This window comes from Petaurus breviceps, unplaced genomic scaffold (genome assembly GCF_028583685.1).
Source record: "Petaurus breviceps papuanus isolate PSGF00001 unplaced genomic scaffold, PetGlider_PUasm1.0 91023, whole genome shotgun sequence".
NCBI lineage: Eukaryota > Metazoa > Chordata > Mammalia > Diprotodontia > Petauridae > Petaurus > Petaurus breviceps.
In genome coordinates, this window is record NW_027187398.1 from 106,817 (window position 1) to 130,786 (window position 23,970).

At 41.1% G+C, this 23,970-nt stretch overlaps 1 protein-coding gene across 1 annotated transcript in view; it reads right to left on the reverse strand.

The window, feature by feature from the left end:
- Positions 1-23,970, reverse strand: part of TEX14 (testis expressed 14, intercellular bridge forming factor) — a 165,828-nt gene that overhangs the window by 76,369 nt on the left and 65,489 nt on the right. The window contains exons 7-11 of the mRNA XM_069078160.1: positions 22,796-22,926; positions 20,085-20,198; positions 16,369-16,492; positions 7,268-7,446; positions 989-1,140 (exon numbers count right to left, since the gene is read on the reverse strand). Of these exons, the coding sequence (XP_068934261.1) occupies positions 989-1,140; positions 7,268-7,446; positions 16,369-16,492; positions 20,085-20,198; positions 22,796-22,926 (700 nt within the window). The remainder of the gene's footprint in view (positions 1-988; positions 1,141-7,267; positions 7,447-16,368; positions 16,493-20,084; positions 20,199-22,795; positions 22,927-23,970) is intronic.

The following is a 23,970-nucleotide window of genomic DNA, read 5'->3' on the forward strand; positions in this document are numbered from 1 at the left end:
CAATGACTAAAACAATGTAAATAAAAACAAGAGGTTAATTCAGCTATCAATAGCTACCCTAATCATACATCCTACTTTCCTGTTACTACTGATAAATTACAAAAGTGAAGGTAATACATAACATCAGTCCCATTTGCTTAAGTATTTTTGGAAAATGTATCTAGGGTAGTTGGTAGAATTATCTGGGTGTGTTGGTTAAGAAATATCTGCTATAGGGGCGGCCAGGTAGCACAGCGAGTAAGAGCACCGGCTCCAGTGTCAGAACGACCTGGAGATCGAATCCCGGGCTCAGACACTTAGCACCCACCCAGAAACACCTGGCTGTGTAACCTTGAGCAAGTTACTTAACCCCAATTGCTTAGGGGCGGCCAGGTGGCTCAGCGAGTAAGAGCACTGGCTCCAGTGTTGGGACGACCTGGAGATCGAATCCCGGGCTCAGACACTCAGCACCACACCCAGAAATAACTGGCCGTGTGACCTTGGGCAAGTTACTTAACCCCGATTGCTTAAAAAAAAATAAATTAATTAAAAAAAAGATAGAAAAAAAAGAAATATCTGCTATATAAAGACAAAATGTAATTTGTAAATTAATTCATTTTTAATAAATAAAAAATAGGGGGAGGCTAGGTGGCACAGTGAATACAGCACCGGCCCTGGAGTCAGGAGAACCTGAGTTCAAATCCGGCCTCAGACACTTGACACAATTACTAGCTTTAAGTGACTTTGGGCAAGTCACTTAACCCCAACTGCCTTCCATAAATAAATAAAGAAACAAACAAATAAAAACCATTGATAGGTAGACAGGGAGAGATAAAACTTTATGAGTTACCTTTCATCTTCACAAGACAAACATTTGTTCTTCAAAAATTAAATCATTTTCCTTTTTTTAACATGAACTTTTTTCAGGTTCTTCTTTGAACAATCTGAAGGAAAAGAGTACTATGGATGATTTATATCTGATAATCTGTTAATCTCCCCCTTGATTTACCTGTTAGAATTTCTTGCATGATGATACAAAAGCTGTAGATGTCTGATTTGACCGTAGCAGCCTTCTGCAAGATTACCTCTGGAGCAGACCAACTGTACAGTAAAGCTGGGATGGGAACACGAGTCAGGTCCTTGTGGGCATCTCTGTCCTGACTAGAGCACAAAAGTATAGAAGACACACTTCATGACTGAAATAATTATCTGTCACGACTGCCCTGACTCCCCCAAATATTTCTGTCTTTCCCTTCTCTCTCTCTCTCTCTCTCTCACAAACACACACATCAGAACCACAAAGCTTCAGGATAATAGAGGCTTTATCTACTTTATCCAGTTCAAATCCTACCTTTTCTACAAAGATCTGCTGGATGTGGAAGTATATAAAAAAACCTTTTCTTGTTTATCTGAAAGTATTAAGAAATAAATATTTCTCCAGTCTATAGTTCTTTCCAGATCTTTCTGCATTGCTTTAGGCCTAACTCCTTTCTCTTAGAAAGTGTGTAAAAGAACAAAGGCAAACACCAAATAGATTTAAGGTAGATAACTGGCAAAAACTGGATTAAGTAATCAAACTTACAATAAGAAATACCTCTTGTCTGGTTAAGAGAATTTGCTTTTCCTGTCCCTAGAAGTAGAGAGTTGTGACCCATCTAAAGGCAGTGCCTTCATTCCTGCTTCTAAAGGGATTAGGGTATTGACCACAGGTCCCTTTCATTACTCCAGAATACCTGGAGTATTTTGGCAATAGTTAACGAAGGAATCGAGTAATTCTAGAAGATGAAGTGATTTTTTGTTCTTATAGATGAAGAGAATATTAATTCCAAACTGTATTTTATCATATTGTGACCTTCCCTTGTTCAAGATTCCTACAAATGTTACTGCTGAGGTCTAGGGGTCTTGGGACCTGGAAATTCAAAGGCAAGTGACACAGGTCCTACCTCGTTGACCCAAGCTGCCAAAGACAAGGTTTATTAGAACACCAGTCCAGGTGGGCTAGATTTAAAAAATCTGCACTATTGTGACATTTGTGTTGACAAGTGGGTCAGACTGGATCTGAGCACTGACCAGACTCTTAAGGAATCTTAGCACTTCAATGGAGACAAAATGGACCTTTTATAAAGACAATGAAGATTTGGATGTGATCCAGGAGTGGCCAAGTAGTCTGGAGTGAATTAGAGATAACAGACCTGGAAGGGCCGAGTGTCCCAGGCTAATACTAGGGACATGGGCCAAGTGGAAGGGGTCTAGATGGAATTAAGAGTGATGGTCTAGGGTAGGGCCACATGCAGACAAAGAAGACCACAAAGAAAGGGCAGTTAAACAGATTATACTGAAATGAGCCTTAGGTGAACAGAGAAAGTTCATAGGGGAGGAGGGAGGGTTTCTAGGGCCTATACCCTGCCATTACTTCATATTGTATTGCATTAGAAATATACCCCAGGGTTTGGCGGAACTATGCCAGCTCATATTCACTAATGAAATGGTTAGATCTATTTTTTTGCATTTGACAGTGATGACTGCCTTCATCTTCCAAATACTTTTTCCTCTTTGGATTTTTCCGACAGTATTGTCTGCAATTTCACCTCCTTTCTACTTACTTACTACTCCCTCAGTCTCCTTTGTTGGCTCATCAGCCACTTCACACCCCATTTCTGTGGGTGCTCCCCAACATACTATCCTGGGTCCTCGCTCTTCTTCTGTTTTCTCTAATTTCATCAGATCCTTTTAGTTTAACTATCATCTCCCTGCAGATAATTTCTAAATGTAGTCCCCTGACTTCCATCTTGTATCACCAGTTGCCTATTTATTAGATTCTTCAAACTTAATGTCCAGGAAACATCTTAAAGCTAACATGTTTAAGACTGCACTTATCTTTCCCTCTAAACCTTTCTCTTTCTCAAAGGGTCCAATTTCAGTACCATCATTCTCCCACTGTCTCAGGCTTGTCCAATCAATTACCAAATCTTGCTGTTTCTACTTTTATAACACCTCAGAGAGTAAGAGCCAAAGCCTGGGAACACAGAGAATGTAAACAGCAAAAGAAGATCCAGCTATCCCATGGGAAAATTGGCACATGACCACAGGTTATCCCTAGCACTATGACTTCTTTGTTCTGCTTCTGTAATGTACCTGGCCTGAGGGCAGGTGTGAAGATTCATTTCACTTTGTCCTGCTGCTGCCTAGGACTTGCCACTTATAAGTAAGGTCCCCAATTAACCCAAATAAAACCTATTAACAACCATGCTGGTGTGGACTGCCCTTTTTCTTCAGTATCTCAATATTCTCTCAGAATGTATGCCACCCTCCAGTTAGCATAATCAGGGCAGAACAGATCTGCCCCCTTACAAACCTCTGGCACCTAACCCCTTTCTCTCCACTCACATAGTTTATACCTTCTCAGTTCAGGCCTTAAATATCTGTTACCTAGATTATAGAAAAAGGCCGAGAATTTGGTCTCCATGCTTCAAGTCTCTTAAAGTTCCAGTCTACTTTACCTATTGCTACCAAAGTCGTTTTCCTAAAGTGCAGATCTGAATGTCACTTCCCTCTTCAATCAATTCCAGCAGCTTCCTATTGAGTCTTCAATAAAATATAAATGCTAACTTTTAGTCCTTTATAAAACCAGGTCCCAAATTACCTTTCATTGGACATTCCTTCCTCTAGTCTTCAATCCAACCAAACTGTTTCTCGGATCAGGCGATAAACACTTATTAAATGCTTACAAAGCACTAAGAATATAAGGAGAAAAAGACAGTCTCAGACCTCCAGAAGTCCACAGTCCAAAGCCCTTATTTAGTCCATTTTTCATCTCTTGTCTTTTTGCTAATTACCATGCTTGAAGTACCTGTCCTGCAGGGGGAGCCAACAGCCAACCCCATGAATTGGAGGCAGCCCTCCTCACAGAAGCAGAACGTGGGGCTTCAGCTGAGACTTGAAGAGGCCCAGAGATGCAGAAGGCATGGATGGTAAAGCATTCCAAGAGTGAGGCTAGGAAGAGGAAGATGCCTGGAGGCAGGAGATGGAGGCCCAAGTCACTGGAGCAGAGCACCAGGAGCTGTGTAAGGGGTAGGAAGGGCGCAGGTCAGGAAAGACTTTAAAAACCAAACTGAGGACTTGATATTTTACCCTAGAGGCCATTGCTAGAGGCAGGGATTTAATGAATAGTCAGGCCTGTCCTTTGGGGAGATTACTTAGTGGAAGATAACCCAGGGGCCAACCAGAAGACTACAGAAGTAGTCCAGAAACTGGTGATGAGGCCCTGCTCTTGGCACAGGGGTTTAAGGAGAGGAGGATGGTGAACTTAACAATAATAAGGAGGTTAAGAAGAGAGGAGGGGGGCGGCCAGGTGGCTCAGCGAGTGAGAGCACCGGCTCCAGTGTTGGGACGACCTGGAGATCGAATCCTGGGCTCAGACACTCAGCACCACACCCAGAAATAACTGGCCGTGTAACCTTGAGCAAGTTACTTAACCCTGATTGCTTAAAAAAAAAAAAAGATGATAATAGGAAGAGAGGAGGGAATGTGTCCCATTTTAGATTTGTTCAATTTAAGCTGCGTAAGTGTCATCCAAGTTTGAGATGTCCAATAGACAACTGGAAATGTAATATTAGAGGTCAGCAGAGGTTAGGGATGAATAAATAAGTAAATCATTTACATGGAGATGATCACTGGATCCATGGGTACTAATAGGGAGACAGTAGAGGGAGAAGAGAAGAGGGCCCAGAACAGAGCCTTAAAGGATACCTAGGATTAGAAGATGAAACCTGGATGAAGATCCATATCAAAGAAGCCTAAAAAGGAACAGGTAGGAGAACCAGGAGAGAGCAGAGTCACAGTGACTTAGAAGCTATTGAGAGGTCAAGGAGGAGGACTGAGAAAAAAGTCATGTGATGTGGCAATAAAGAGATGATCATAACTTTGGAGGGGGAAGTTTCTGTGAAGTGATGTTGGAAGCCTGACTGTACAGAGTGGAGAGGCTTGGAGGGGAAGGAGAGGCAGGCACCCATGACAGACAGATGGCTACCTCAAAGATTTTCAATAGACACTTGCCACTCTACCACCTGCACTATACATATACACATGAAGTATCAAGATATAAACTATGAACTAACGTGGTGGGTCTTTTTTGGAAAGTATGTTTCTTTAGTCTGTGATTCTCTATCTCTTGTGGCTCTCAGTCTTCATGATCATGCTTACTGCTTTAATTTATTCACATGCTTTGCTGGAAGTTCTGATACACTTCAGTGGTTAATGGGATAGACTATTTGAAAATGGAAAAATTTGGGAAATGGGGTCACTATAGTCTTCACCCTCCTCCCAACTTCTCTGTCATGCCTGGAGTGACTCTTCACACCTTTTACCCCTGCCCTCTCCCTCTGATTGGATGGTTTCTCCCAGAGCCTCCAACTAAGGAGGCCAGGAGAAGAGAAACATTTATTAAGCATCTACTCTGTGAGGTATGTATTAAGCACGTTACAAATATCATCTCATTTGATCCCCACAAAGGCCCTGGAAGATAGGTGCTATTATGATCATTATTTTGCTGATGAGGAAATGGAGTAAGAAAGGCTCAGTGACTTGCCCAGGGTCACACAGCTAGAGAGTGTCTTCCTGAGTCCAGCACTCTACCCTAAGCCTCTTCAGCTTCTCACCAGGCTACACTAGGGACTTTTTCATCACTGCCATTCCATCCACCTCCCTCCTCTTCTCTCCCTTTTCAGCTTCCTTTTATGTGTGGTATTCCTCTGTTACAATGTGAGCACGTTAAGGACAGGAACCGTTTTTTGACTTTTATCCAAAGCACTTAGCACAGTTCCTAGAATACCAAGTACTTAATAAAGGTTTGGTTTTGAGTTTTTTGACTGTGCAAACCTCCTTCTCAAGGTCAAAAGTCAGCTAGTAGACACACTGGAACCTAGGCAACAAAGAAGTATTATATAAGTCAGGCAATTTCTGACACTCAAGAGGATGAATTTTCTTGAAGAAATTGGGACTTTAAACCAAATGAATTAACTATACAAATGTAATCAACACACCTTCTTTCCACACCCTCCTACAGGAAGGTAGTTAATCCTTACCTTTTGCAAGGTTAGTGTTTTTAGAAAATGGCACAAAAGTAAAAAATGTGAATGTTGCTACACTGAACCTACAGGAAATAGGAGGTAGGGTTCCCATGACCACCAAAAACTAATCTTTTGTTAAAGACTGCTGAAAATACACTTGTCTGCATATAATTCTTTGTAACAAAACATTAATTCTGACAATACGCACTTTTGCTAAAAACTGTCCGTGAAATAACCCATAAAATGCAGGGGAGAGGAGAGGTAACACTGGACTAGATGGAGGGAGGAGGGGATTTTAGAAGAAACCTGAGGCAAAAGAGGAAAAGGGTCAATCTGCCATCTCTAATCTCCCTTTCAGTTCAATGGTTGAACCAATTCCTGAAGAAAAGCACATGCTTATAAGGGTGCCTGCCTGGGGTGTCTTGTGCTCAGCGGATCAGGCCAGAGAAGGTGAGAAGGCAGAGGTGACTACCATCTCATTAACCCACAAACTCAGAAGCTTTTCCATTTTTTTTTCAACTCCCTCACCATGCACTTTAGAGATTACTTTTAGCACTTCTTAGAACAGATTCATGAATATTTTTACAAAAACTTTCTTTCTTTTTGTGGATACAATGAATTATAGATTATTAATACTAAATTTACATGCCGACAGTGGCTGCAGACATTCCACAAAAGTTTATCTAACACCTTTATTTTCTCATTAAGTTGAATTCTTTTTGCTTTAGAGTTTAAGGGCTTGCACTACACTTTGAGGGCAAAATTGCAATACAGAACTTGAGTTTTAAATGAAAATATTCAACAAATACACATGGAGTTCTTTATAACAGTAGGATCAACAAGACCAGTGAAGTGCCTAGTACAGAGGTGGGATATCAGCTGCTACACAGAATTGTGCATGGCACCTCTCATTTTTTTTCTCTACTGGGCACAGCCAAGAATGTGTGCAGTTGCCAACTTGAAAGTGAAGTTATTAATAAAATCATGAGAATTTTTGAAATCACACTCAAATGTTGAGGTCTGACCGTACTTAGTATTTGTGGCATTGGGCTTTCTTGATGGTTCTGTACTATTAAGTTCTATATAAACACATTGATTACCCTGTTAATAATAGAAAATGGTTCCATATACAAACTAAATCCTCAAAGGAAAAAAAAAGGCATCCTAAATATGACCTGATAGGTGGCTCCTTTTAAAGTAGTAGCATTGGTTTTCTGTACCTTTCTATCATGTATTCCAAGTTGGTCAGTCTTGCTTCACCTGCTGACACGATATGGATGGCATAGGAACTAAGTGAGCGATGCACGAATCCTCTGGAGTGCAAATATCTTAGCGCATCATTAATCTGGAGGAGTAAATGCACAATCATCTCCATGTGCAACACAGGAAATTGGGAACGCTGGAAGTAACCAAATAGAATAGTTGTTAAAAAATAAAACTCATCACAATCTCATTATTAAAGAGGGTACATTTGTTTTTGAAAAGTAGGACAGCATGATGGGATCCCATCAACAGATACTTGGATATAACAAAGGATATAAAATTCATCCAAACTTTTCAGTAAATAATTTAAAGCAGCAGCTGGCAAATTATGATTTGAGAAGGAAACCATCTCATGAAGATGACTCCACACTAGAAACAATGAATGAACAAATGGCCTTAGGAGTGAGTGGAGTGTCCTTCTCCTTAGTTGTTCCCACTGGTCCTTGTTATAGCCTTCCATCCTTCCACCTTCTCTTCTAGAAGTCAATGAATTAGGGCTAGTCTTTCTCACTTCCATGTGAAGATAAATTGATTAAACTCACTGGATTAATGTTCTAATTAAACTATCTAATGAGATTACAAGGCATGGACCTTTGCTTTGTCAAGAGGAGTAGTTCTTATACTTTTTGTGTTGTGGATCTTTTGGCAGGTTGATCAAGCCTAGGGACCTTTTTTCAGTCATGTTTAAATGTATCAAATAAAAGACATAGGACTACCAAGGAAACCAATCATATTCAAATAAAAATATATGAATTTCTCAAATTCACAGACCCCAGGTTAAACAACTCTGGTCTATGCACATTCGAAAGGCACCCCCAGGGAAGTAGAAACATTGTGACCTTCTTGCTGATTCCCTGATCCATTCCTGGGAATTGAAATTCAAACTAACCCATTTGAGGTTAGAGTGATGAAAACTCTTGTATCAATAATACATATCCATATCTATGTCTATATCTGCATCTATGTAGTACTACTCTTAACAAAGTTATATTAAGTGATATTATTTTGAAAATTAAAATATTGCCAATTGGCTTAAAGCATTTAATTCAGTAGTTCAACAAACATCCTTTGGCCTAACTGAATTTGTGAGGTTTTCTTGTACTCCATTCCCTGAAATTTAGGGGTTTGAGTGTCAATGGTAAGGGATACAGAAAAAGAGGAAAAACCTAAGAGGTACATTTCTCAGACTCACCTTTCCTCTTTCTTACAAAGAAGATACAGGATAGGAGGCAGAATAAAAAAAAATGTCACCTCTGTATTTTACTTGGTTAAAAAAAGCAGAGTAGGTGAGTGTCTAATGTCTGAGGAATTAGCAGAGCTAGATTTCAGTCCTGGCTGTATCTCATTTAGTTGTTTAACATCACAAAATAGATGGTAAAAGGGGACTTTCAGAAGAGGAAACACATCCAGAGTAGGATATGAAATGCCTAGACACATATAGTTAAAGTGGCAAAGAAGGAATTTAAAGAAAAAAAAAAGTCACCCTCTGAAATTAGAGCTAATGGAGATCAATACAAATAGATGACATAAGCCAGCTGCAAAAATAACCAACTTCAAGAGATGATATATAAAAAGGTTGTTGATGAGGGCAGAATGTATGAGGTGAAAAGGCAGAGATGAAGGAGTCCTAGATTCTGGAATCAGAGGACTTGGATTCAAACCTGGGATTGATCACCTTTATGTTCTTGGGCAAGTCACTCAAATTGGGCCTCAGTCTCCTCATTTGTAACACAGAGGAACAGATGGGATTAGATGGCCTCTAAGTTCCTTTTAGCTATAAAATCTACGAAACTGTCTCCAGGTATGCCTCTATAGAAATGTCAGGGTCCCTTCAGGAGCCTAGTTCATTCCAGGTTACCCACATTTCTCCTTTTTGTTCTCTAGAAGCCTGAAATAACAAATGTAACTAAAGTAAAATAAGCTCTGATTCATTAAACATTTGAGAGGAGGTAATGCTATTATATCTTGTAGGGGCATTATATTATATTATATGCCCCCTAGTATACGGACAGCTAGATGGCTCAGTGGATATAGGGTCAGGAGTCAAATAGACATGAGTTCAAATCCAGACATAGACATTTACTAGCTGTGTGACCCTGGGAGTCACTTAAGTTTGCTTTAATCCACTGGTGAAGGAAATGGCAAGTCACTCCAGTATCTTTGCCAGAAAAACTCCATGGGATAACAAAAAAGAATTGAACATGACCGAGAAACTGAACAAATGCTATGATAATATAGTTCTCTTACTGGTGGTAGAGTGCCCCTACTGGTGAGATCACAGCTCCACCCAACCCTCATGGATTTCATGACCAAAGTGGAACCTCTCTTTGAAGTTGGGAGCTTTTTGTAGAACATCAGTGATAACTGCCCAGGGAAGAGGGTATCCTAACAAGCAAGATCAAGAATCCTGGGGGGAAGCCAAGATGACAGAGAAAAGGCAGGGATTCTTCTGAGCTCTCCCCATGTAATGTAATGCCAAAAGAAGGCAACTTCCCAGGTTCAAAATACCAGCATAGGTGCTCTCTATTTTATTTAGTGACAAACCAAGAACAGAGAAGATCAAAACATGACATCATTCCAAATACAGCATTTACTAAGTGTGATTAAATAATCTCCAAGTACTACCCCACCCCAGGACCTTCCAATCATTCAATCAATTACAAAGTCTCTGTTCTAAATACTTCTCCACCCCTAGGCTATACCTTAATCAAGTCTACCACAAAGCCCCTCTTCTCAAATGGAGATTAGTTTCCAAACATAAGTAAAATACATTCATTTGCTCAACCATAGAACACAAAAAGGTCAAAAGTTCCCCACCCCTGGATCACAATTGAATCTACCCCAGAGTTACATCAAGTTTAAACACAGCACTTAATACCCAAATGGAGGTCTTTTCTTCATCTTGACATGAGGCAAGTTCTCAGCAATCTTAGTTCCTGGGGAGACAAGGCTTAGCAAAGCCACAAGATACATTGCCAGTCCCTTCATGAATTTATCCTCTGTCTGTAGAACAGTCCTAGAACCCCTGAACACATTAGCAAAGCCCTCTCCCAGGATTTCTGTAAACATACAACAAGAAAATCCTTCTTCAGGGCTTCTGAACCAACAGAAAGGCTCCCAGACCCCTGCAACAACAGCACTGTCCCTCACCAGTGGACAGTATTCACTCTGTCTGCAGGACAGTCTCCAGACCCCTGCAACAACAGTACTGTCCCTCACCAGTGGACAGTATTCACTCTCTGTCTGCAGGACAGTCGCAGGCCTTCTTAGCAAACAGCCAGGTTCCAGGACTTCTTCAACAAAAGGACAGTCTTTCACCAATGGACAAATCTGGCAAAATAACATCAAAACAGACATACAAAGTACCAGCAAAACAGCCATGTCTCCTCAGTCCTTGGCAGCTCAGGGGGCAGGTCTCAAAAGTCCAGGGCAATTCAAAGCGGCCACCAGCAATTCTCTTAGTCTCTCTCTCCACGAGGTGCTGCTTCCAAAAAAAAAAAAGATCTTCCGCCTCTCTCTAGTGTCTCTCCAAATCTACATCACCAGCTCCTCCCACTTCAGGACTTTCTTTTCACATCAACAAGCCCATCCCACAGGTGGGATTAACAAACTCTGGGTTTTAATACAATCAATTTGAAAACCAAGCCAATACAGGGGAATCTTTAATTGCCATTACTGTCACACCCCACAATACCTCCAAAGATCTTAAATAATGCCCTAAAACAAATTCTGGAGCAGTAGAAAGGATGGGGTTAAATAATTTTCCAGCCCAAGTCAACTTAAAGTTTGGCAGAAAAGGTCTATCACATCAGGGTGAGAATGGAGCACAGGCCTTGCCAGCGCAGACTGGGCCACAGCAAACCAGGAACACACTTTGGGAGTGACTCAATCAGTAATGGCAGTGGCCACTTCTGGAGTTCTCAGACCAGAGAAAGTAAGGGGGTCAAACAACTTGTCAGAAGGAGATTATAGGGCTCTCTTTGCTGGCTCTTACAGCAGGAACTCTGTTGCTTTGCCTGTACTCAAATCTGGATTGCAGTTCTAAGTGGTAGTCACAGGGCAAGAAGGAGCACTAACATACCAGAGTTTGTAGCTGCTTTGGAGGAGGGACCCTTGTCACAGTTCTAGGGCAGAAAAGAATGATTGTGGTCACTTACAGACCAGAGCTCAGGCCAGGAATGGAGTAAGCACCTCTCCTTAGATCATACCACCTTGGAAGAACTGAAAACTTACAGGTCCCTAGAACTATCTCTGAAAACAGCTGCACAAAACCCTTAAAGCTTGGGACAATGAGCTCTCCACCCTGGCAGAGCCCTAGTTTAGCAAAGAGTTAAAAGTCAAGAAATATGCTGGAAACATGACCAACAACAGAAAAAAATTCTTACTATAAAAGTTATATTGACAAGGAAGATCAAAACACACAGTCAAAAGAAGACAGCAAAGTCAAAACTCCACATCAAAAAGTCTCTAAGAGAAATATGAATTGGTCTTGGGTCATGGAAGAGCTCAAAAAGGATTTTAAAGATCAAGTAAGAGAGGTAGAGGGAAAATTGGGAAGATAAATTAGAATGATGCAAAAAAATCATGAAAAAAAAAAGAGACAACAGCTTGGCAAAGGAAGCACAAAAACATACTGAAGAAAACAACATCCAAAAAAACAGAATAGACCAGATAGTAAAAGAATGAAGAATGCACACACACAAGCCCAGAAGCCCTTTAAGAATTTTTATTCTAAGAATGATAGGTCAGGCAACTTGATAGATTGGTAGGAATAAGTCTTAGGGGTAGATGAGCTTTTCATGGCCCCTCGGTTCCCCATAAGTACATAGGAGCCTCCTGTTCTATCAGTAATGTTGACTGACTGTATCTGGAAGTACACTAAGAACAGTTTGTGATCTCCAATGAATTCTGAAACACTCATTAGTTTATAATTAATTATATCCTGCTTTGTGCCATCTCTTATGTTTCCCTGTGTCTAGAATTCCAACCTCTTCCCTCCCTACATCTCCAGCTGTTGAAAATCTTTTTATCCCTCAAGGCCCATCACCAGTGCCATCAGATCTGGGAAGCTTGCCCTGATACTGCCAGCAAGAAGCACTTCCTCTGTCTTTCAATTAGCTAAGTTTGTGTAGAACTTTGGCCTTTTCTTACAATACTCATATTACCATACATTCACTTGTAACAATAAAACAAAGAAATAATAACACAAAAACAAAAGAATGAAAAATAGAACACAGTGTAAACTACGTATCTATAGGAGGGAGGAAGAAAAATTTGGAACTCAGTTTTAAAAATAAATGTTGAAAATTGTGTTTACATATAATTGGGAAAAAAATGCTACATTAAAAAAAAAGAATCCTAGGCATCTCTGTAGAGAAAAGGACACCTCAAACTATTATCCCTTGAAGGAGACACCCCTTAAAATCACTTGACTATGATCTGTTCATTAGTCAACCGTCTATTAATATTCCTAGGTTTCCTGTAGGAATTGGCATGCACTGGTGAGCCTAAATGAGTTCTACTGCCTTGTAAATTTAAAAACTGGCATTCTGATATAGCAACCTCCCTCTTGGAAGTTTGGTTACTGTGATTCAATCCCCTAGAGAGCCTGATCCCCTCTGGGTAGGTCGATAAAATCAAGTCCCTGAGTCAGCAGAGCTGAACATCACTCCCTGGAATCTAAAGACCTCATGTGTGAGTCCAGTTGCTCTCTCTCACTTTCATCTTTGACAAATACAAAAAAAAAATAAAAAAATAAAAAAGTTTTAAGACAACAAAAAAAGAAGACATGAGAGATGGCACAAAGCAGAACATAATTATAAATTACTGAGTGTTTCAGAATTCATTGGAGATCATAAACTGTTCTTAATGTACCTCCAGATACAGCCAGTCAAGGCTATCAAGGCACCTGACATATCATTCTTAGAATAAAAATTCTTTTTTTTTGGGGGGGGGGAGTTCCCAAGTTTATTGGGAAAAAGGCAAAAATAAATATTAAACAGCTCCTCTTGGTGTTTTGAAGTTTATCCCAACAGTGGGCTGGGTAACTTGCAAGTTGGACAAACTGCCAAAGTCCAGGAGTTTCAACATTTCTTTGGTATCAGGGTCCACTTCAATGATTTCCTGATCCAGAGCAGAGACCTCAGGGACATAATTATCCCTCCTTTCTCTTTCTTCTTCCTGCAGTTTGATGGCGATACCTCTCACAAGGCCTCTCTGGATCCGCTTCATCAGATGAGTAACATATCCCTTGATCTTGTTGCGAAGCTTCTTGCTGGGGATGATAGTGATTTCCTTGCACATGCACTTGTTGGTGTGGAAGTCTATAATGGGAATGCAAATTTGGGAGATCTTCCCTGCCCCTAGGCTAAAGTGCACCTGAAGCCTGGGGTGGGAGGCTTGTTTTTCAGTAGATACTTTTTGATTGGCCAGTGAGTCCAAAAGGTTGTTACATTCTCTGAGCCAGGAGAAGGCTATATAAGCCCTGATGTGTAGCTTTGTTTTGGGGGCTCACTTTGAGAAGTGTTCTGTGATTTGATCTGTATTCTGGGAAGCCGTTGTCCAGGGCCCCCCCTGGCTTTGAAAAACCCAGATGTGGAAACCCAGATGTTGACTGGATATGGATGTAATGGTTGGACAGTTTGGAAATCTGTCTACTTGATCTGTTTCTGTCTTGATAATTCTGCCTGTATACTTTGAAGTTCGGGGTGCTGACCTTTTCTCCTGAACAAGGTAAACGATATATGTCTGACTGATTAAAGTAAGCTTGTTAATCCATTTTGAGTTGCTTTCCTTTAACAAAGCAGATCCAAGAACCTGTATGGGCAGCCACCCTGAGCACGCTTGGGGTGCTTGCTGCTACAAAGTCATTGCCCAGGAGGGTGTAGTACTTTTTCAATGCTTCCTTCTTCACAGTCTTGGTCCAAAAGCGACCCACTATGTTGGCTCCGGAGGGTAAAGGGAAGAATAAAAATTCTTAAAGGGCTTCTGGGCATGTGTGTGTGCATTCTTAATGGTATGGGGCACTATTTATCTGGACTTGTTAACACATTAGCCAGCAAACAAAAGCAGAAAAAAAATTTTTTATCTAAAGTTACTCAATACCCCCCATTTTCCCTTATCCAGATGAGTCCTCAGGATATTAGATACAGATAAAATTGAAAGGTCAGAGGGAGTTAAAAGCACAGGGGATTGCCTAAGCACAATAGGGAGCAGGGGGATATCATCTTCATAAGCAGCATTAATGGACATTCATTAAACACAAACTACTACCCCAGGGCACTGTTAGGCACTATGGAGGTAGTGACAAAGAGATCAGCTACAGAGTAGTTGAGTAGTGACAGAAAAGTAAAAGACTGGATCCCTGCCCTCAAAGGACAGATAATCAAGTAGGAGAGATAAAACCCAAATTCTATTACATCACCCTACAAGTGAATGTATGGTAATGTGAGTATTGTAAGAAAAGGCCAAAGTTCTACACAAGTTTAAAGACAGAGGAAGTGCTTCTAGCTGGCAGTATCAGAGCAGAAATACCAGATGAGATGGCATTAGTGATGGGCCTTGAGGGATAAAAAGATTTTTTTTTTTTAAAGCAATCGGGATTAAGTAACTTGCTCAAGGTTATACAGGCCAGTTATTTTGTGTGAGTGTTAAGTATCTGAGCTCAGAACCGATCCCAGATCCCAGGTCTCCCGACTCTGGGGCCAGTGCTCTTACTCACTGCACCACCTGGCTGCCCCCGACAAAAAGATTTTCAACTGTTGAAGATGTAGGGAGGGAAGAGGCTGGGATTCCAGAGGGGAAAGCATAAACAAAGGTTTAGGGTGGAGCAGAGTCAGGCATCTTTAGGGAGTAAAGTAAAATAGGAATCCAGAAGACAGAGGGCTCCCCTGGACTAGGGCACAGTATATTAGACCCCCTCGGCAAGCAGAGGTGGGAAAGAAGCTGAAAGAGGGCCAAGGAACCAAAGAAAAAGCTGAGAAGGGGAAGAACAGCAAAGATAACCTTTAAATCTGCTCAGGGATAGCCACAGTCATTGTCAAGAACATAGAGAGAAAGTTTCCTTGAGGTAAGGGTGGCAATTTTGCTCTAAGTCAATCAAAAGACAACTTCATCTGATTGATGGAAGACTGAGCTCCACCAGGACTGGCCACTGAAAAGTTACAGAAGGGAGTGGAGGTTGTTGAGGCATCTTCCCACCTTCTTTTTGAGTACAAGCTTCACTTCCTCCTCCAGGTTCCCTATTCTCAAAAAGGCACCCATCAACCCCCCCCCCCGCAGCAACCTGGTCCTAGCTTGTTCTGGGTAGGGGTGGTTTTTCTGATAGTCTGAACTACTTTGCTTCTAAAGAAAGATAGTTGAGGATAGGAAGACAGTTGAGATTTGGGGGTGAAGTTGGATCCTTGGGATCCTTGATCTAAGGCTTGACAAGATATGATATCAAATAAACTAAGTGATTAGACTAAGGGAGTGTAGACCTGCATTTCTGTACCTTATGATCTAGAACTAGATTAATACACACAATAAAAATAAAAGGAAACCTCACTGTCTTCCAAACTGTACTCCGCTAAAATGGAGTCTAGATGAGTTTGAGGGGTCAGCTTAGCACTATATTGTATGTGTGACAAAGACTGAGAATGAACTGGGTAGATATGGTCTATATCTGCTCTGTGTCTTGCTTTATGCATCCATCAGTCAGATGTTACCATGGATAGAGTGCTGCACCTGAAGTCAGGAAGACCTGAGTTCAAATGCAACCTCAATCACTTAACCTCTGCCTGCCTCAGTTTCCTTTTTCATAAAATTGGATATCACCTACCTGTTGTGAGGAGATAATGAGACTTGCAAAGTGCTTTGTAAACCTTAACATGCCATATAAATGCTATTATTATCAATAGCATCATACATACCTACCCAAGGGCCTACTAAGTGTTGACTTTCCAAATATACATAAATGGGAATTCTTTTCTTTTTTTCCAGAAGGAAGGGGGCAAAGGGGAAAAGACTAGAGCTGGGGTGGGGGGAGAAAGGAAAGAAATCAGAGAACAAAATCCTTTACCCTTTCATGAAGGATGCTGTATAAGGAGCCAATGTTGATCCGCTCATACACCAGACGAGTTTTTTCTAGATCCTGAGACAAACACACAGCCATCAGCTGCAGCAAATAGGGATGGCGTAATTTACTGTGAGGAAGAAAAGACTTCAAAGATCAGGTGTGTGAAAGAAAGTGCAAAAGATTCTTTCTCCTTCCTTCCCCTTCTTGGCACTATTTAAACCACACAGTCTTGGCCCCTTTCCTGCCCTGAGAAGCCTAGCCCTGCCTGCCATCTGGGCCTGCTCTGCTGCCTTTACAGATGCCAGCACAGACCAGGATTTACCCTGGATGAGAGATTTTACTTCTGTTTCCTCCTCTGTGAGAGGGTGAGAGGAGCAAGACCAAGAGTCCTTCCTGTTCTGATCTAGAAAGAGATTATGTCTGGAGAGAATCTATGTAGCTCTTACTGACTATGCCCAGAAGATATACAAAGCTTCAGGGGAAGACTATGAAATTTCTAAAATTATTTTCCTGATCATCCCTACCATTTATACAATAAAGAGCTTTACTTTTTCAAATAATTTTCATATACATTATCATGGTGAATTCCCACAATAGCCCCATGAGGTAATAATAATTATAGACTTCATCCTCTCCAACCTGCACTCCTGACTCTTTTAGACTTTCTCTATATGTCTCAGAAACTTCTTCACCCTTCGCTGTTCACATTGAAGTGTACTCCACCCCTTTGGCCTTTCCCTCTGATTTGCTGTTTCTTCCTTGAACCTCCATTTTAAGGCAAGGCCCAGGCCAGCACGTCTTCACTTCTCTCCAGGCTGCATTTCTGACTCTTGGATATTCTCAGCCTGCTTCTCAGCACCTTAATCTTCCCATCTCCAACAAAAAAACAAAACAAAATAAAACCTACACCTTCTTTTCAGCCCTCTTCTTCTTTAAAATGTAAGCTCCTTGTGGGCAAGAGCTGTCTTTCTTTTTGCTTGTATTTCCAGTGTTTGGCAAGATACCTGGCACTTACTAAGCACTCAATAAATGCTTGTTGACTTGATTTGACTATGAAGTAAATAAGGTTGGTGTTGTTTAAGTCCACTTACAGGTAAAGAGACTAATGTTCAAAGAGGTGATATTCATAGTCACACAGGAAGTAAGGCGTAGAGCTGGGATTCAAACTCAGACTTCTTGACTTCCAATCCAGTGTCCTTTCACTGTGTTACAGTGATAAGGAAGATCAGGTGACTAGTCCCCTGGGGCTATCATATGGCTAGTGACTAGAGAACCTGGATTGAAAACAAGGTTTCCTGAGCACCAGGTCGTCTGCTCTCCCCACCACATGACCATACCTTTCTTCTAAGTCACCAAAATAGAAATGCCCCTTTGCATTAGCACTAATTCTCATTCCTGGGGTTTATGCTCTCTTGGGCTTCTTCTAAGACTCACTCACTTTCTGAAAGACAAACTTTCCTTCCCAGAAGGTATAACTCTGAGTTGCCCAGATACACACATCTCATATAAATGAAGATATTGACATTCTGAGAGAATCCAATGCCCCCCTCCTGAGTTCAGTTATGGAAAATCAGTTCCCCAAGGCCTGATCAACCCTGGTCAAAACTGAGACTTGAATTTCTGACCTGGCAAGAGCTGGGAGAACTGGTCTTACAACAATAACTAAACTTAAAATCCCTAAAAATTCATAGAAGCACCCAGAATAGAATCAGTGCAGCACCAGGGACATCATGGAAACTTAAGAAGCATAAGAACCTGGATGCACAAAGCTCATGAGCTCCAACCACCAGAGCTGGAAGAGATCTCAAAGGTCTTCTATACAGGATAAATCCTTTACAGATGAGGAAACTAAGGCCCTGTCAGTCAAGTAACTAGCACCAAGGACACAGTTACTAAGAGTCAGAGGTAGAATTTTATTCCAAACCCTCTGACTTCATAGCCAGGGTTCTTTCCATTGCACCATGCTGCTTCTTCAATTGCTGAGTGTCCTACATTATCTGCAAGTCAGAAAAATAACATGCCTATAAACTGTGATGTTGAAAAACTTATCTCATGTTAGAAGGCCTTTTCTAACTTTTTTTTTTAAAAGCAATTGGAGTTAAGTAACTTGCCCAAGGTTACATGGCCAGTTATTTTTGTGTGGGTGCCGAGTATCTGAGGCCAGAACCAATCCTGGGTCTCCCTACGCCAGGGCCGGCGCTCTTACTCACTGCACCACCTGGCTGCCCCTAAGCAACTGGGGTTAAGTAACTTGCTCAAAGTTACATGGCCAGTTATTTTGTGTGGGTGTTAAGTATCTGATGCCGGAACCGATCCCAGGTCTCCCGACTCTGGGGCTGGTGCTCTTACTCACTGCACCACCTGGCCACCCCCTTTTCTAACTTTCTAAATAATCTTTTTTTTTTTTGCTTTTTGGAGGACAACTGGGTTAAGTGACTTGCCCAAGGTCACACGGCTAGTTTTGTGTTGAGTGTCTGAGGCCAGATTTGAACTCAGGTCCTCCTGACTCCAGGGCCAGTGCTCTATTCACTGCACTACCTAGCCTCCCCCTTGCCAAATAACCTTGACCAGAGCCACCCGTAAGGCAAAGGGACACTGTGCTTGCTACCGTAGTTGCTGGTACCTGGGCAATAATTACTCGGGGAGGTAGATGGGGAAAAAGGCAGTTCTTCCAGCTGGGACCAAAAGAAAGCTCAGGCTTTAAATACTCCCAACCCCATGCACTAAGGCAAAGCAGGTGGGATTGCTCTTCCTTATTTTTCAATTAAAAAATGTAGTCCTGTCTCAAATTCTATATTCCCCATTCCCACCTTCGATGTTTTTCAAAATCAAACTTATTTTCTGCTTCAATGACACCTAATTTCACCTGAATACAATTGTTTATGCCCAATTTGCTCCAGGTCTGCTTCTCACTAGAGAGTCTTGAGCCTTGCATCCCTAACCCCTTGTGAGGAACAAGATCATAGATCTAGAAATAGAAAGGAAGTCATATAGTCCAAACATTCTCATTTTACAGATGAGAAAATTGAGGCCCAGGTGGTAAATAACCATAGCAGCAGGTGATATTGATATAGCCCTTTAAAGTTTGCAGATTGTGCACTGTATGCACATGATATTGTCTGACCCTCAGCACAGCCCTCTGAGGTAGGAAGTTTGGGTATTCATTTTAGATTGTAGGTCAGAGGACTTGAGTTCAAATCTTGGCCCTGCCATTTTTGTGACCCTGGGCAAGTAACTCCATCCTGGGCCTCCTGGTTTCCTCCTCTGTAAAATGAGGGGTTGGACTAGATGACTTTTAAGGTCTCTTCCTCAATCTAAATAGGCATCGAGGTGACACAGTAGATAAAGCTCTGGATTTAGAATCACAAAGACTCATTTTCCCGAGTCCAAATCTGGCCTGGGATACTAGCAAGAGACAGCAAGACCTTGGTCAAGTTACTTAACTTGTTTACCTCAGCTGGAAAAGGAAATGGCAAAGCACTCTAGTATCTTTGCCAAGAAAACCCGAAAATCCTCAAAAAGAATCTGACATGACTGAAATGACCCCACAACCCCACTCTAACTCCATGATCCTAAGTGGACTATTATACAGTCACACAGTCAGCACCTCCCCACTGAGCAATGCAGCTTCTTATGGCTTGTTTAGCTATTTACTTTGACCTGGACATTCTAGTGGTATCTCAAGTCATGCCACACACACCTTGACATTTGTCTCTTACCTACTATGCTCCTGTTCTGCAATCAACAAGTCAGCAAACCGAAGCTTACTGCAGTTGTGGTGAGCTGCAAAATTAAGTTCCTTCACGGTGACTCTACTGCCATTCCACACCAGACTAAACAAGGAGGGAGAAAGCATTTTCAGTCAACTTCCCAGAGAAGGCTGTTTCAGGTGAAATCCTGTTTCCTGACAGGATGTCTGTTACCTCAGTCTGCACCCAGAGTGGTTCAGTAGGTGAACACTGATGATGACTAGTCACATCGATCCCTTCATTCTTCTTTACTGAATATTTATATTAGTACCATCCTTCTTAAAAGCAAGGTCATATTTGGCACCAATTAGCAAGCACATACACTGTCCTGGGTGCTAAGGGAGACACAAGTTTCTTCAAGAAGCTGCTGGAAAAATGTTCATAGCCAGAGACCAATAACAACAGTTGGAGGCAGAAGAAAGCCTCCATGCTAAAAGGTCTAAAACACAAAAGACCACACAAAAGGTCTAAAGCAGTCTCTACGCACATTAGGAGTCTGGAGAGTTGGGCTATCAGGGCACATGACTTCCTGAAAGAGGCTATATGTGGGTTAAACCTAGGAAGGTCGATAGGCTAGGAGGTGGGAAAAGGCATCATGTAAACTCTCTGACATCAGGGGATGTCTCCTGTTGTTTTCTTGTCTTTGTATCCCCTGTGCCTGCTTACTAGTACCTTGGATTGATGCATGGTAGGAGCCCAAGCCTGGGAACATGACCTATGACTCCACAGAAAACATCAATTACCTTGAGTAAATGTAAACAGCAAAAGAAGTTCCAACCATCTCATGGGAGAACTTGCACATGATCCTTGGCCATTCCTGGCATTATGCCTTCTTTGTTCTGTTTCTATGTAATACCTGGACTGACCTGGGGCTGGTACAGGGATTCACCATTTTGTCCCACTGACATCTAGAATGACTGACCTCTTGTGAGTAAACTCCCCCAAGTGATGTAATTAGCCCTAATAAAACCTATTAATAATAATAAAATTAAAATAATAATAATTAATAATTAACCAATCAAGTTGGCCTAGGTTCCTCTTTCTTGAATATCTCAGTATTCTCTAAGAGGGTTTGCCACTCTACAATTGGCATAATCAGGGCAGAACTGATCTACCCCCTTACAAGAAAGAGTTCAGGCACCCAACAGATGCTTATCAAAGGTATTCTAGATTCATGGAGCAGTTCCAACCGTGCCATGAGCATGCTCTCCAGGTTTTTGTTCTATTTCTACTCTGGCTCATCTTAAAAACATAAGATACCCCAACACAAGAAGTACTACGCAAAACATTAATTGAATGAAAACCAATTTGCTGAGACACCTACTTAGTGCGCTTTAAAATTTGGAGATTGGCTTGGGAGAATTGAATCGTCGTGTACTGAGGTTATAGACAGACTTAATGGGATCTTTAGGATTTCTTGGCTATTTGCTTATGCCTTATATTCCTGACCTTTCCAGGCTTTCTCCTCTAAAAGTTATGGGAATATGAACAATTAATCTACAAGATTAGCCATAAATTGAGCAAGAGTTAACTGATTCTTTCTTCTTCATACTTTCAACCAATTATGTTTTAATACCTCTAAAGCATAGATATAGAAACGGAGGCAACAGAGGTAGTTTTTTACCTACTAATTAAAATGCTAGGAAGTCCAAAATCAGGTAAAGAAACAGGGAAGTAGAAATCTCAAAAAAAAACCAAAAAGTACTCTAAAGTTATAAAAGCCCAGGAATCAAGACATCATACTGGCTGCCTGCCCTTTTTATATTCAGAAGGAATATCAGAGAGAGATGGTTTCTATTCCTTCCATATTGTCATAGGACCCAATCAGTTTTGCTATGCTCCTAAATAAACCTCCCAGATATATAAGTTTAGTGGAGAAATTGTCTTTTCACATATCTGGCATGCTGGGAAACCTACCAAAAAAAAAATAACCATTTGGAGAGCATTTGCTACTAAATGCTGGTGGCTGAAGAAAAGAGACCACTAGCTTCTGAAAATTAGCCCCTGAAACTCAGAACAATGAACTGAAACAAGAATGTGTTTTCTGAGTGGAGGGCAGAGGGAGAAGGATAATGAAGATACCAGACAGATTAATAACAGAATAAATATTCGGAGTATAAGGATATAAGGCTGCACGGGAAGTATATAACCAGATTATAATATAAAGGGTGATGAAAACCAGGCAGAGGAGTTTTCTGGACTAGATGCTAGATTCTTCTCCCAAGTCATAGAATGATAAGAGTTCTTTCAGAATCAATATTGTTCCTGTGAAAATGGGACCATTTGGTGGGAGAAAGAGCTGCCCTGGTTGGTGCTGCTATTTTATGTTTGATGATGGTGGCAAAAGGAAGATGGTCAGGTCAGTTCTCTAGCTACACATAAAAATACCTCTGAGATCTTTCTTAGAGTCAACATCTTGACCTATTTCACCACTACAACTTGTACTGGATTGAACAGGTGACAGGAAAAGATAATGATTTGGGATGTTACAAAACAAGAAAAGCAGTACTTTACCTACACAGGTGACAATAATGGTTTCATAAGGAATAAGGGTTCTTATGATTGGGTAGAAACATCCAAATTTTAAGAAAGACACATATAAATAACTGATCTATGATAACTCAATCTTCCTACAGTACTGAAAGCAAATGTTCAAGTTCCCTAGGCACATTTTGACTTACTTTGTCATGACCATGTAGGGACCACTACAGAAAGAGAAGGTTGGTTCATCATCTGCTTGAATTACTTCCTTTTCTCCGACAACTGGGAGTGATCCCAAATAAGCCAGCTGTGTTCCTCCTGTGAGATAAAACTGAAACCAAAACTTTTCCTCATAATGTGAAGAGTAAAAGAAAAAGGATTAAGCTACATAAGAGTTACAAACTTACATAGTTTAAGGACTAGTACAATGAAAAAAATACAGCACTAGATTTAGAAATGGAAAGGACTTTCAAGGTCATCTTACAGTTGAGGAAACTGGTCACCAGAAAGGGATGTGACTGCCCAAGTTCTCATAGCTAGTAAATAGCTTAGTTGAAATTTTAACCTGGTTCCCTGACTTCAAATTCAACCCTCTTTCCACTATACCACACTGCCTCATTATACTCCCTCTATTTCTTTTTGTGTTTTTTTATCAATGCCTTGTTTTTTACACCATCATAATTACTCCAAACATGCTTCCCCTTGCCTTCCCAAAGAGTCATCCCATAGAACAAAAAGCATTGTTAGAGAAAAAAAAGTCAGCACAAATCATCCACCTGCTGAAAAAGATTGAAAATGTGTAATGTGCAGTACCTGTGGACCAACCACCTGCACAAAGGGGTGAGTCAGTACACCCTGTCTATTTTAACATTTCCAAATAGTGTCTTTTTGAAGGCATACTCTGAGGTCCAAAATATCTTCTCTCACAAGACCAATGATTCTTTTCTGTAAGTCTTGATTTAGAAAGGACTCCAAAATTCATCACTAAACAATTCAGTGCCTATTGTAAACAAAGTACTATGTGAAGAGCTAGGGATAAAAAGACAAAAGTAAAACCTCCCTGCTTTCAAAGGACTTAAACATCCTGGGTCCAAGTAAGCAAACACAAAGTACTATAAAGTTATTTCAAGAGGGAGGGGGAGTGGTCAAGGAAATGTTCTGCTTTGAAGGGAGCTGAGGATCCCATGAGGTGGAGAGGAAGAGGAAGTCCACTCCAGACACAAAGGACCACTTGGTTTGAAAAGGTAAGGAGACAGGGGATGGAATGTGACACATGAAAAATAGCCAGCATGTGAATTTCAATGGGACTGGAAAGGACATGAAAGGGAATTATTTGAACTAAGAATGAAAACATAGGGGACAGGGTGAGGCAGAA